This window comes from Bos indicus, chromosome 16 (assembly GCF_029378745.1).
Source record: "Bos indicus isolate NIAB-ARS_2022 breed Sahiwal x Tharparkar chromosome 16, NIAB-ARS_B.indTharparkar_mat_pri_1.0, whole genome shotgun sequence".
NCBI lineage: Eukaryota > Metazoa > Chordata > Mammalia > Artiodactyla > Bovidae > Bos > Bos indicus.
In genome coordinates, this window is record NC_091775.1 from 20,458,953 (window position 1) to 20,472,882 (window position 13,930).

General features: G+C 37.6%; 2 protein-coding genes across 2 annotated transcripts in view; both read right to left on the reverse strand.

The window, feature by feature from the left end:
• The window catches only part of LOC139176525 (usherin-like), a 137,750-nt gene extending 131,855 nt beyond the window's left edge, over positions 1–5,895 (reverse strand). Inside the window, exons 1-3 of the mRNA XM_070768845.1 lie at positions 5,874–5,895; positions 5,533–5,702; positions 488–632 (exon numbers count right to left, since the gene is read on the reverse strand). Of these exons, the coding sequence (XP_070624946.1) occupies positions 488–632; positions 5,533–5,702; positions 5,874–5,895 (337 nt within the window). The remainder of the gene's footprint in view (positions 1–487; positions 633–5,532; positions 5,703–5,873) is intronic.
• A 1,350-nt stretch (positions 5,896–7,245) lies between these two features.
• USH2A (usherin) overlaps positions 7,246–13,930 on the reverse strand; it is a 190,215-nt gene continuing 183,530 nt past the window's right edge. The window contains exons 15-16 of the mRNA XM_070768846.1: positions 8,556–9,050; positions 7,246–7,556 (exon numbers count right to left, since the gene is read on the reverse strand). Of these exons, the coding sequence (XP_070624947.1) occupies positions 7,246–7,556; positions 8,556–9,050 (806 nt within the window). The remainder of the gene's footprint in view (positions 7,557–8,555; positions 9,051–13,930) is intronic.

A 13,930-nucleotide genomic window follows, 5' to 3' on the forward strand; every position in this document is an offset into this window, starting at 1 on the left:
TTTTATATTTATAATAAACAGATAATAACACTATTGCCTATCCAATAAAGGCAAAATATGACACCAGTGCAGCCTACTAATTTCTGGATGTCTGCTGTTAGCTCCATGGGGCAGGAGTGGGTAAATCCAATCCCACACGAAAGGTTAAGGCTGAAGGGAGAAGTATTCCGAATCCTCACAAGAAGCCTCCTAAATACTTCTAACAATTGTTGGGACACCTTTAGGACTTAGGGTGGTGGCTGAGTCCTAGAGTCAATCTGCACCTCATTATATTTATTATGACACTGCAACTCAGGAATCCTCCAGGCTCTTAAATTTATTTTTCTGTTCAACTATGTCAAGGTCAGTAGCAATCAGAGTTTGTGAGGGAGTAAGAGAAAGCTGAAAAGACAAATATTAAGCCCAAACTAGAGACGCTATTGAGCTTTGTAGGTGTTTTCTTTATAAACATACAATATATTTTTCACATCCGCTAAAACTTGCTTACCTGATGCTAAAGTCTGTCCTGCTTCTGAAGCACTGGTTACACAGCCAACTGAGTTGCAGAGAGAAATAGTAAAGTTGTATATCCTGTAAGGTTTTAGTCCTTTTACAATATAAGATAGTTCTTGGGATTTAGCAGTATACAATACCTGCAAGGTAAGAAAAAAAAAAAAGTCAGATATTAGGTATCTATTGTGAAAAATATAAGCTTGACAAGCAAATTTCCAGAAATTTCAACAGAGGGAATTACTGCCAACCACAATTAGAAAAAGGAATTTCTTTTTGAAGGGACTCAACAAGCTAGGGTTTAATTGATAATTGTACAATCACACTGTTTTATGAGGTAATAATCCAGTTCCTGAGTGGATAAATGAGGAAACCGAGTTATTGCCTCATAAAGCAGCGTGGTGGTGTGGCTCTTGTCACCGACAGTAGAGATAAAGAATGGTGACACGCTCATTGTTATTGTGAAAAAAGTCCAAATAAAACCACAGGGCTTGGCCAGGATGAACCCAGTGCAGTAATGTCCACATGCTAGCTGATGGAGCTGGTACAGAAAAATGTCATCACTTCATTAAATCAATCCCATCATTTGCTCTTAAAAAAAAGGAAGAAAGAAAGAAAGAAAGCTGCAGGAAGGAAAAGGAGAAAAAAGGAAAGATTACTGAGCATCTACATGAAGTCAATTCTCAATTGCCTTTCTTGTACAACTAAGTGTAAGCATATTGATCAAACGGTTACTTTTTTTTTTTTTTTGAAACATTGTCTTTATCACACAATTTCCAATGAAAATAGCAGATGTGAGCAAAGGAGACTCTATGGTCCATAAACAAATAATTAAACAATCAACACCAAGAGCTAGTCTGTCAATATAACTAGAACTGATCAAAAGCAACCATGTAAATTTGCTTAGTCTATAGATACAAAGGCCCCTGGTGATTATATTCAGAAAAAAGTCATTAACCAACAGTCTGACAGCATGCATGAGCACAAACTATTTTTCTAAGAGATACTGATAACAGGATATCAAATAATCTTCCATACATATAAATACTACATATAACTAAATATTAGTTACATATGAAGTCAATTTCCAGATTTTGTTTTTCCTTTAGGAGTACAATAAAATTCATTTGGATTATATGCCTGAGTATTGACTTTAAATTTTCATAAGCTGAGTAGTTCTTGAAAGCAGTGTGATTAGAATATAAATTACATTGTTAACATAACATTTTTCAGAAATAAAGGTGATTTAAAGATTCTAAAAATGTAGAAAATGTAAAAACATTAATACCACTTCCTTCAATTACATTTAGAAATCAGAAAAACATCAAACACTGATTTACTAATCCTTTTTCTAGTTCCAAAATGGCTACTTAGATTTTGAGGATATAATTTTTTTTTCTTTTGTGCAATGTGATTTAAAGCTTCCCCCCTCCCACCCCGCAAAGAAAACTTGGAAATGAGTAAAACTTACTTAATATTGCTATAAAATTTATCCTATTTAGAACAATTCTGATGAAATTTAATGTAGATTTTCTGCAATTGTTAAGATAAAATACATTAAAGTATTTATTTAATTTTAAAAGTTTTATCTTTTTAAACAAAGTATTCTCTGTCTCAAGAACACATAATGAAATGTAGTAAAGAGAAAATGTGGATTAATATTAATTTTGATTAAATTTTACTCCTCTACATATAGTTAATAGAAATTATGTGATTTTTAACAGACATTTTTCCTAGAGTTTGGGGCATGTAAAATTATCACTCAGATAAACTGTGTCTTTATCATGTATACAGAATCATCTTAACAAGTTTTAAAGCATATATTTAATCGAAAACTTTTTTGGGGGATTAATCTTAAAGGAGCATGAAAAACTTTGTCAAAGCTTAAAATCCTACAATGATAACATCACCACTTCTATAAATGTCTTCTGCCACATTCTTAGGGAAAGATCCTTTAACCATTATTTTTTACAGTAGGCTTTCCCCAGAAATTTTGGCTATTTATTTATCAAGATTATAATGACACACATTCAGGTCAGTGTGGATATAAATTTAATTGTTGAGAATGTAAAAAAAAAAAAATTCGACTTTGCCACTGGTAATTTAATTTTCTTGAATATATGATGGAATACTTGCAGGAGAGGGTGCAAGAAAGAAAATAAAGTGACATATCTATATCCTTATTTTAATTCTGCTACACACACAAAACAAGACTTTTAAACAATAAAGGGAACTCCCTTGGTGGCTCAGTGGTTAGAATCCATCTGCCAATGCAAGAGATATGGGTTTGATCCCTGGTCCCAGAAGACCCCACATGCTGCGGAGCAGCTAAGCCCATGCACCACAACTGCTAAGCTTCTGCTCCAGAGCCCAGGAACTGCAGCTATTGAGCCCATGTTCTGCGATGAGAAAAGCCACTGCAATCAGACGCCCAAGCACCACAGCTAGATCGCAGCGATTGCCACAGCTAGAGAAAACCCTACACAGCCACAAAGACCCAGAACTGTCAAAATAAATAAATAAAGTTATTTTAAAATGATCAAAGATTTTTATATACCTGTTTTCTCAATATAAAAATATTTTCCTGCCCTATTGAATATTTTATAAATGTATGTAATCTTATCCCATTAATAACAATCACTAAAAATAATATCTAATATCTGTTGAGCTTTTTAAGCTCCATATAAACTATAGATAAGCAGAAATTGTTTTTGCATTTAACAAATTAGTGAAATCTCAAGCACAGAGATGTGAGATATGCCTAGTAATTGGTAAAAATGGGATCAAAACAAGTTGATTTCTGGGACGTGTTTTATAAACTATGCATTTTTTTTTTAATTTTACTTTCTTGGAATAGAATATTATAATACAAGTAATAGCCAGAAGGCATAATATGCTGTGTCCAGACCCCACATCCACAATTCTGATGAGCCAGACATCCTGGAATGCGAAGTCAAGTGCACCTTAGGAAGCATCACTACAAAGCTAGAGGAGGTGATGGAATTCCAGTTGAGCTATTTCAAATCCTAAAAGATGATGCTGTGCAAGTACTGTACTCAATATACTAGCAAATTTGGAAAAACTCAACAGTGGCCACAGGACTGGAAAAGGTCAGTTTTCATTCCAATCCCAATGAAAGGCAATGCCAAAGAATGCTCAAAATTCTACAAGTCAGGTTTCACAGTACATGAACCATGAACCTCCAGATATTCAATCTGGATTTAGAAAAGGCAGAAGAACCAGAGATCAAATTGCCAACATCTGTTGGATCATTGAAAAATCAAGAGGGTTCCAGAAAAACATCTATTTCTGCTTTATTGACTATGCCAAAGCCTTTGCACAGATAACAACAAACTGTGGAAAATTCTTCAAGAGATGGGAATACCAGACCACCTGACCTGCCTCCTGAGAAATATGGATACAGGTCAAGGAGTAACAGTTAGAACTGGATATGGAACAACAGACTGGTTCCAAATTGGGAAAAGAGTACATCAAGGCTGTATATTGTCACCCGGCTCATTTAACTTATATGCAGAGTACATCATGAGAAATGTTGGACTGGATGAAGCACAAGCTGGATCAAGAATGGCGGTGGGAAATATCAATAACTCAGATATGCAGATGATACCACACTTATGGCAGAAAGTGAAGAAGAACTAAAGAGCTTCTTGACGAAAGTGAAACAGGAGAGTGAAAGAGTTGGCTTAAAGCTCAAGATTCAGAAAACTAAGATCATGGCATCTAGTCCCATCACTTCATGGCAAATAGATGGGGAAACAGAGACGGACTATTTTTTTGGGCTCCAAAATCACTCAGATGGTGGTTGCAGCCATGAAATTAAAAGATGCTTGCTCCTTGGAGGAAAGTTATGACCAACCTAGACAAGCATATTAAAAGCAAAGACATTAGTTTGCCAACAAAGGTCCATCTAGTCAAAGCTATGGTTTTTCCAGTAGGCATGTATGGATGTGAGAGTTGAACTATAAAGAAAGCTGAGTGCTGAAGAATTGATGCTTTTGAACTGTGGTGTTGGAGAAGATTCTTAAAAGTCCCTTGGACTGCAAGGAGATCCAACCAGTCCATCCTAAAGGAGATCAGTCCTGGGTGTTCACTGGAAGGTCGGATGCTGAAGCTGAAACTCCAATACTTTGGCCCACCTGATGCGAAGAACTGACTGATTTGAAAAGACCCTGATGCTGGGAAAGATTGAAGGCCAGAGGAGAAGGGGACAACAGAGGATAAGATGGTTGGATGGCATCACTGACTCAATGGACATGAGTTTGAGTAAACTCCGGGAACTGGTGATGGACAGGGAGGCCTGGCGTGCGGCAGTCCATGGGGTCGCAGAGTCGCATATGACTGAGAGACTGAACTGACCCTTGTGCTGATAGAAAGAACACTGGCCATACCGTATCATGGAGAGTAACAAGAGCTTCTCATCTTCCAAGAATGTTATACATATCATGATTTAGTATGTGTACAAAGTAAAGCCTCAGTAACTGTTACCTATGATCATTAGTCTCATCACTGCTGACTGGAGATGACCCACTAGTAGGCAATATGTCACTACATATCCTAAACCTTGAAATGTTCATAACCTTTGCTATAAGCTGTAAAATAAACTGCATCCCTCAGAAATTTTTCTTAGGAACTTGAAATATACAAATGTACATACAAAATGTTCTTATCGATGTTATTTACATTTCCAAAAGAATTCATACAATATACATACCAATTGATTGTGCATTGGTTGAATCATTATTGTGTACCTACCAATACAATAGTACACAGCTACTGAACGTCAACCTCTTGAAAGATACTTGAGGATATATGCTAAGTAGGAAAAGCAGATTTCATGAAACAAAAGTATATCCATACTATTTACATTTGTACTAGAAAAAAATAAGTGATATTATATAAGAAAAAATTCCCTATTTAAGGATTGTATAGATGAAAATTCTGCCAGAATTCTGCAAATGCAGAAACTATAAAAACAAAGACATAATTCAATTCTAGAAGGACATGAATTGGAAATAACAATACCTGTGGAACCACCACTGGATAAGATCGTTGGGGTGATTGTTCAGAAATCATACTGATGTTATACCCCACAACTTTTCCTCTTGTAACACTGTCCGGTGGCAGCTCCCAGGACACATTGAGCGAGTGAGGAGACAGTGGGGAGACTGAAGGGGGCATCACAAATACAGGCGCTATTAACGACAATAACAACAGCCGAAACAATGAATGTCACATGAACAGGTTTTCAAGCTGAAATCACAAGTTTATCCTATTAATAGTTTCAGAAACATCACATTCCTTATGTAATACTCTTATTTTAAAAATCAAAGAATATGCTGGCATGTATATAAAAAAATACTCACTTAAAAATATATCTTCAAGCATGTTCTCTACCTCACATTACTAACAAAGATGTTTTCCATTTACAAAATAAAAATAGGAATTGACCTGTGTTCATAAAGAAAACTGGTAGGTAATAGGGGAGGAAATCATAAGTTGTATGAAGTCTTTAGAAGGAAAAACCACAAAACAGAATACGTCTCAGTCCACAGCTTAGAACAATGCATAGGGACATACTGGATTTCTTATATATGTAAGTACTTCACTGAACTTCTTGGAGAGTATTACACTTTAGAAAGAGGAACACTGAAAGTGTTCTAAATAACCCTGAAGACATGTGAAAAGTTTTCAGTACATCCTGATAGAAATGTTCAGGGATGTACATACATACATTCTCTACCTACCATCCTTGAGATCTTAATATGGATTTTAAATGTGCTGACCAAAGGTGTATTATCAAAGGACCTCACTGCACTCTCATTAGCCAGTGACCCATACGATTAGGAGGGTCCAGTATTGCTATTTCATCCATTACTTTTCATTTCTGACCTTGATTTTCCCCTTCCAGAATGCCATGGCTCATCACTTGTGCTATCATGGCACTATTATTTGGCCAAGATGGCTGGAAGTCACTTAAGAGATGCTCAAGCACAACGCACATTTTATTTATGAAATGATTCCCTTGGACATCAAACCTGAAATTCCCCTTACCCTTCACAATCCTAACATATCCCACTTAAATCAGCACTTGGGTCTCTTTGGATATCTATAGCTTCAAAGCATAGCAAAAGTGTATTTTTATTTTTTTTGTTAAGGGCTCATGAAATTTGAAGTGTTTATAATATAAAGAATGAGGTGGAGGCTTAAAAATATCTCACTTGCTTTAGTAATGATAGCTTAGAAAAATTAAAACTTTTAACCATCCTTCCTTATCATACTGCTTATAAACACACTTGTGAATTACAAACTTTGATGTCTGGGATTATATTTTCAGGTCCAATCTAGTACTTAAACTATTTCTTTAAGAAAAAGAAAGAAAAACAAAAACAGATTTATGAAACTGGCAACAGTTATCTTTTTCATTGAACATAAATTGTACTGAATTTGGAGCAGGATGGGACATATGGCCAACCCACTTCAGGACTGGAAACCAATTGCTATTTCTGATGAATGTTCCCAAAAGACTATGACTATAGTTTGGTCAGTTTTCTCCCTTGAGGTAATAGCTAAAACATTAAATTTTCCCTAAAACTTACTGCAAAAACTTTATGACTTTGAATTATATATGCAACCAATCCATGTATTCAATAATTCCTTGGCTTATGCAAGTTTATTAACTCTTGCTTTTCCAATGTAGTTAGTACTGATGACTTTAATTTGAGGAAATATTTTCATTCAGGTGTTTTCAAAGTAGAGTTCAAAGCACTGATCTTCACCTGATTCTCCCGTTCTTCCTGTGGTCCAGGCAGAAGACACACTCCCAGCCATGTTCACAGCTAAGACTCTAAACTTGTACTTGGTGTATGGCTCCAAGCCAGTGATGACTGTGGTTGTTTCTGGAGGTTCTAGAGCATTTTCATTGGCTGATTCTGCAAGAGGGTGAGGACCGAGCCAGCCACTGCTCTGAAAAACTTGACTTTCTGCTGACCTTGTTTCTCCACTAGACTTCAGTCTTTTCATATACAGTTCATATCTTATAATTATGCCTGGAAAAGTGAAACAGTGAAAAAGATGACGTATTAGACAAATGGCCTATTTTATTGATCATGTGAGGTTAGATTATTTGAAGAGTCTTTGTTTTCATTGTTCTGACTCAATTACCTGTCCATTTCCTTGGTAATATAAATGATAGGCACTTCTAAAGAAACAAAAACTCATAGCTACATGAAAGTATGAAATATTACTAAAAAGCATATTCATGGAAAATGAAAAAGAAATGGAAAATGCACAAATACAAAATAATTATAACTTATGATAGGTAAATTCAGTATTTTTCAGGATGATTATAATTTCTACTAAGAATGGCTATTTGTTTTTGGAAATTTGATCAAAGTGTATATTTTCAAATTTAGGGATTTAAATTTTATTATCTGTTTAATATAAGCCTTATTTACATAAATGTTAGAATATTACAGTTTATTTATATCTAATCAAGTATGTTAAAAATTCCAAGAAAAAAGCTTTTGCCATAATATGTACATGATATTAAATTATTAAAAATCTATGAATGTATGCTGGCCTGTATAACCAAAGGTTCAATTATATGAGCACAAAAATTAACTTAATGGAGTTGGTTAGCCTATATACATATTTTTTGTATTATTTCATATCTTTTTCTCACTTAAAAGAAAATTTACTACTTATGGGTGCCCTAACTTGTGACACAGTCAAATATAATGCATTTCCTAAGTGAGTTTCAAATTAGAAACATCATTTGTGTTATGGCAGATGTCATTAAGAGCAAAGATAATATTAGCCTTTTAGGGGGCAATTTAAATGAGTGGAGTTTGTTATTAGATTAAAGAAATACACTTATTTTACTAACCAGGACAAATAGTATCTTATATCTTCAGAAACTGTTTCCCAATTACAACATCCTGCAATTATAAAAACAAAACAGTTGCCAGAATCTTACTGAAAATTTCAAATACCCAGATTCACCTCCTTCTACCCAAAAATGGGAAATGTAGGCCTTGAACTCCTACCATTTGGTTCCATCGGTGGAGCCCATTCTACGTGAAGCTCTGTGGAACTGATCTTCCGCACCTTGGGTGGACCCAGCCTTCTGGGAGCTGCCTGGGCGGTGGTCACTGTCAAAGGGGTGCTGTGCAAACAGCCCCCACTAGTACACGCCTGCACAGCAAAATGGTACTTGGTGAATGGAAGCAGATTCCAGATGGTAGTGGTGGTCTCAGGGCCTTCATAGGGAGAACAGGGCTGGACATCATGAAGAGGAGCACAGGACAAAATATACTTCTCAATAGGACCAGAACGATTTGAAGGTGAAGCCCAGGTAAGTGTCACAGAGTCTGAGCTAACAGGGCTGATATAACTTAAATTCAAACTTCCCACTGGGGTTCCTGGTTTTGTCCTGTAGGTGACAGCTGTGCTTCGTGTTGAACCATGCACGCTGCTGGTCAAGATATAATAGGAATACGAGGTATATGGCACCAGGGCAGTGTCTAAGAAGTACTGAATACCTGAAATTAAAAGAAGAAAAGGAGAAAAAGAATATTTATATTCCACAAACAGGTAGGGAATCATTTCTAATTGTTTTTCTATTATGTAACATAACTATCAATACATAACCACAACAATCTACTCTTTTGAATAAGAATATGGTTCATATTTTTTTAAATTGAGATAAAGCAAACACTGGTTATTTTTATTGTGTAGTATAATGTAAGAAAAGTGCCATTTGTAATGATGCATTCTTAGAAGCTTAAACTCTTGTTTTGTTCTTTACATGACACAGTATCCTTTTTATAGCATCCTTGCAGTTCTCTGAAACAGAAATAACTATAGTTCTTATTGGAGTAGGAAATGGCAACCCACTCTGGTATTCTTGCCTGGGAAATCCCATGAAGAGAGGAGCCAGTGGGCTATAGTCTATGGGGTCACAAAAAGCTGGACACGACTCAGCACGCATGCATGCACGTTTCTTAATCAGACTGTTCATTAGACACTGATACACTAGATCGACAGCTTGCAAACTACTGCACAAGCCATGTCTGTCACCACCCAACATCCTGACTAGGATGTTTCCTGAATTTATAACCCATGGAAACTGAAATTGTAGATGGCTATTGTTGCTTTAATCTGCTATTTTGTAGAGACATTTTTTATTTTATCAGCAATGGAGAATTCACACATGAAAGATCTGAAGAGAGAAGGAGGTAGAAAAAGGAGGTACTAATAAAAGGAAAAAAAATTATGGGGAGGGGACATGATCAGGCACTGGAACTTTCCATTCTCTAAGGGACAGACAGTGTACAGCAGGATTCTGAGGCATACAAATGTCTAATCCCTCCTGCTCATGTGTGGGGGAAGGGGAGGAAAGGTTCATCATGCAGAGGTCGCCTATATTAGAGGGAGGATGTGGCACTATTTAAGTGCTAAAAGAAAAATAATTCACTGTGTAAAGTGTCATTTTGCTTTGTTTCCTGAGTGATGAGGATGTTGGGTTGAGATCCAGCGAGTGTGTAACTTGACCTTCTATGACTGGGACAAGATGACCCTCCAGACTTGGGTGGATCAAAGGTTGGATGGAGAATGTGGGAAACCAATCCCCGGGAGCTCTCAGCAATAGCTGGAGACCATAGGATGAGATAGCAAGGTACTTACCAGGACCCAAGCAAAATAAGGATGAAGGCGTGCTCCCTAGCTCCATGCATCGGATGTCACAAGAGTTACATGAGCATCACCACTATATAAGCCAGCATCTTCTGATGTCTCGCAAATGCAAAGGACCAGAGGGAAGCTGTCCTTCCCCCCAGCACCGTCATGATGGTTGGGGAAAGGGAATAATTGAAGACTGAATAAGAATGACTTCTACAGACTGAATACTGTATATTCCCCAAGTTCAGATAGCAGGAACAGAATACCCAAGGTGATGATTTAAGAAGGGGGGCCTTTGAAAAATGATGAGGTCATAAGGGTAGAGTCCACAAATGGAATTAGTTGTGAAAGAAAACTCTGGAAAAACTCCTTGTTCCTTTCACCACATCAGAACACAGGGAAGAGCTGGCAGACTGCAAACCCAAAGAGAGCCCTCATTAGAATCCAACCATGCTGACACCCTGACCTTGGACTTCCAGCCTCCATAACACTGGGAAATACATTTCTGTGGTTTAGAAGCCACTCTGCCTGTGGTGGAAAATTGGATTAAAGATTTACTGAGCATGGGCCCACCCATCAGAATAAGACCAGTTTCCCCCTCAGTCAGTCTCTGCCATCAGGAAGCTTCCATAAGCCTCTTATTGTTCTCCATCAGAAGGCAGACAGACTGAAAACCACAATCACAGAAACTAACCAATCTGGTCACATGGACCACAGCCTTATCTAACTCAATGAAATGATGAGCTACGCTGTGTAGGGCCACCTAAGACAGACGGGCCATGGTGGAGAGGTCTGACAAACCATGGACCACTGGAGAAGGGAATGGCAAACCACATCAGTATTCTTGCCTTGAAACCCCATGAACAGTATGAAAAGGGGAAAATATAGGACACTGAAAAATGAACTCCTCAGGTCAGTAGGTGCCCAGTATGCTACTAGAGATCAGTGGAGAAATAACTCCAGAAAGAATGAAGAGACGGAGCCAAAGCAAAAACAATACCCAGTTGTGGATGTGACTGGTGATGGAAGCAAGGTCTGATGCTGTAAAGAGCAATATTGCATAGGAACCTGGAATGTCAGGTCCATGAATTAAAGCAAATTGGAAGTGGTCAAACCGGAGATGGCAAGAATGAACGTCGACATTCTAGGAATCAGAGAACTAAAATGTACTGGAATGGGTGAATTTAACTCAGATGACCATTATATCTACTACTGCAGGCAGGAATCCCTCAGAAGAAATGGAGTAGCCATCATGGTCAACAAAAGAGCCTGAAATGCAGTACTTGGATGCAATATCAAAAATGACAGAATGATCTCTGTTCGTTTCCAAGGCAAACCATTCAATATCACTGTAATCCAAGTCTATGCCCTGACTAGTAATGCTGAAGAAGCTGAAGTTGAATGATTCTATGAAGACCTACAAGACCTTCTAGAACTAACACCCAAAAAAGATGTCCTTTTCATTATAGGGGACTGGAATGCAAAAGTAGGAAGTCAAGAAATACCTGGAGAAACAGGCAAATTTGGCTTTGGAGTACAGAATGAAGCAGAGCAGAGGCTAACAAAGTTTTGCCAAGAGAATGCACTGGTCATAGCAAACACCCTCTTCCAACAACACAAGAAAAGACTCTACACATGGACATCACCAGATGGCCAACACCAAAATCAGATTGATCATTTTCTTTGCAGCCAAAGATGGAGAAGCTCTATACAGTCAGCAAAAACAAGACTGGGAGCTGACTGTGTCTCAGACCATGAACTTCTTCTTGCCAAATTCAGACTTAAGTTGAAGAAAGTAGGGAAAACCACTAGACCATTCAGGTATGACCTAAATCAAATCCCTTATGATTTTACAGTGGAAGTGACACATAGATTCAAGGGATTAGATCTGATAGAGTGCCTGAAGAACTATGGACAGAGATTCATGACATTGTACAGGAGGCAGTGATCCAGACCATCCCCAGAAAAAGAAATGCAAAAGGCAAAGTAGTTGTCTGAGGAGGCCTTACAAACAGTTATGAAATGAAGAGAAGTGAAAGTAAAGGAGAAAAGGAAAGATATACCCATTTGAATGCAGAAGTCCAAAGAATGGGAAGGAGAGATAAGAAAGCCTTCCTCAGTGATCAATGCAAAGAAATAGAGGAAAATAATAGAATGGGAAAGACTAGAGATCTCTTCAAGAAAATTAGAGATACCAATAGAACTTTTCATGCAAAGATGGGCACAATAAAGGACAGAAATGGTGTGGACCTAACAGAAGGAGAAGATATCAAGAAGAGGTGGTAAGAATACACAGAAGAACTGTACAAAGATCTTCATGACCCAGATAATCACCATGGCTTGATCATTCACCTAGAGCCAGACATCCTGGAATGTGAAGTCAAGTGGCCCTTAGGAAGCATCATTACAAACAAAGCTAGAGGAGGTGATGGAATTCCAGTTGAGCTATTTCAAATATAAAAGATGATGCTCTGAAAGTGCTTCACTCAATATGCAAGAACATTTGGAAAACTCAGCAGTGGCCACAGGACTGGAAAAGGTCAGTTTTCATTCCAATCCCAAAGAAAGGCAATGCCAAAGAATGCTCAAACAACCTCACAATTGTACTCATGGCACACACTAGTAAAGTAATGCTCAAAATTCTCCAAGTCAGGTTTCAACAGCATGTGAACCATGAACTTCCAGATGTTCAAGCTGGATTTAGAAAAGGCAGAGGAACCAGAGGTTAAATTGCCAACATCTGCTGGATCATCAAAGAAACAAGAGAGTTCCAGAAAAATGTCTACTTCTGCTTTATTGACTATGCCAAAGCCTTTGACTGTGTGGATCACAACAATTTGTGGAAAATTCTTCAAGACATGGGAATACCAGATCACCTGACCTGCCTCCTGAGAAATCTGGATGCAGGTCAAGCAACAACAGTTAGAACTGGCCATGGAACAACAGACTGGTTCTAAATAGGAAAAGGAGTACATCAAGGCTGTATATTGTCGCCCTGTTTATTTAACTTACATGCAGAGTATATCATGAGAAATGGTAGACTGGATGAAACACAAGCTGGAATCAAAATTGGCGAGAGAAATATCAATAACCCCAGATATGCAGATGACACCACACTTATGGCAGAAAGCGAAGCAGAACTACAGAGCCTCTTGATGAAAATGAAAGAGGAGAGTGGAAAAGTTGGCTTAAAGCTCAACATTCAGAAAACTTAAGATCATGGCATCTGGTCCCATCATTTCATGGCCAATAGATGGAGAAACAATGGAAGTAGTGACAGACTTTATTTTGGGGGGGCTCCAAAATCTCTGCAGATGGTGACTACAGTCATGAAATTAAAAGACCCTTACTCCTTGGAAGAAAATTTATGACCAACCTAGATAGCATGTTAAAAAGCAGAGACATTGCTTTGTCCTTAAAGGTCCATCTAGTCAAAACTATGTTTTTTCCAGTAGTCAAATATGGATGTGAGAGTTGGACTATAAAGAAAGTTGAGTGCCAAAGAATTGATGCTTTTTATTTTATTTATTTATTTATTTATTTTTGGATGCTTTTTAATTGTGGTGTTGGAGAAGACTCTTGAGAGTCCCTTGGACTGCAAGGAGATCCAACCAGTCCGTCCTGAAGGAAATCAGTCCTGGATATTCATTGGAAGGACGGATGCTGAAGCTGAAACTCCAATTCTTTGGTTACCTGATGTAAAAAACTGACTCATTGGAAAATACCCTAATGTTGGGAAAGA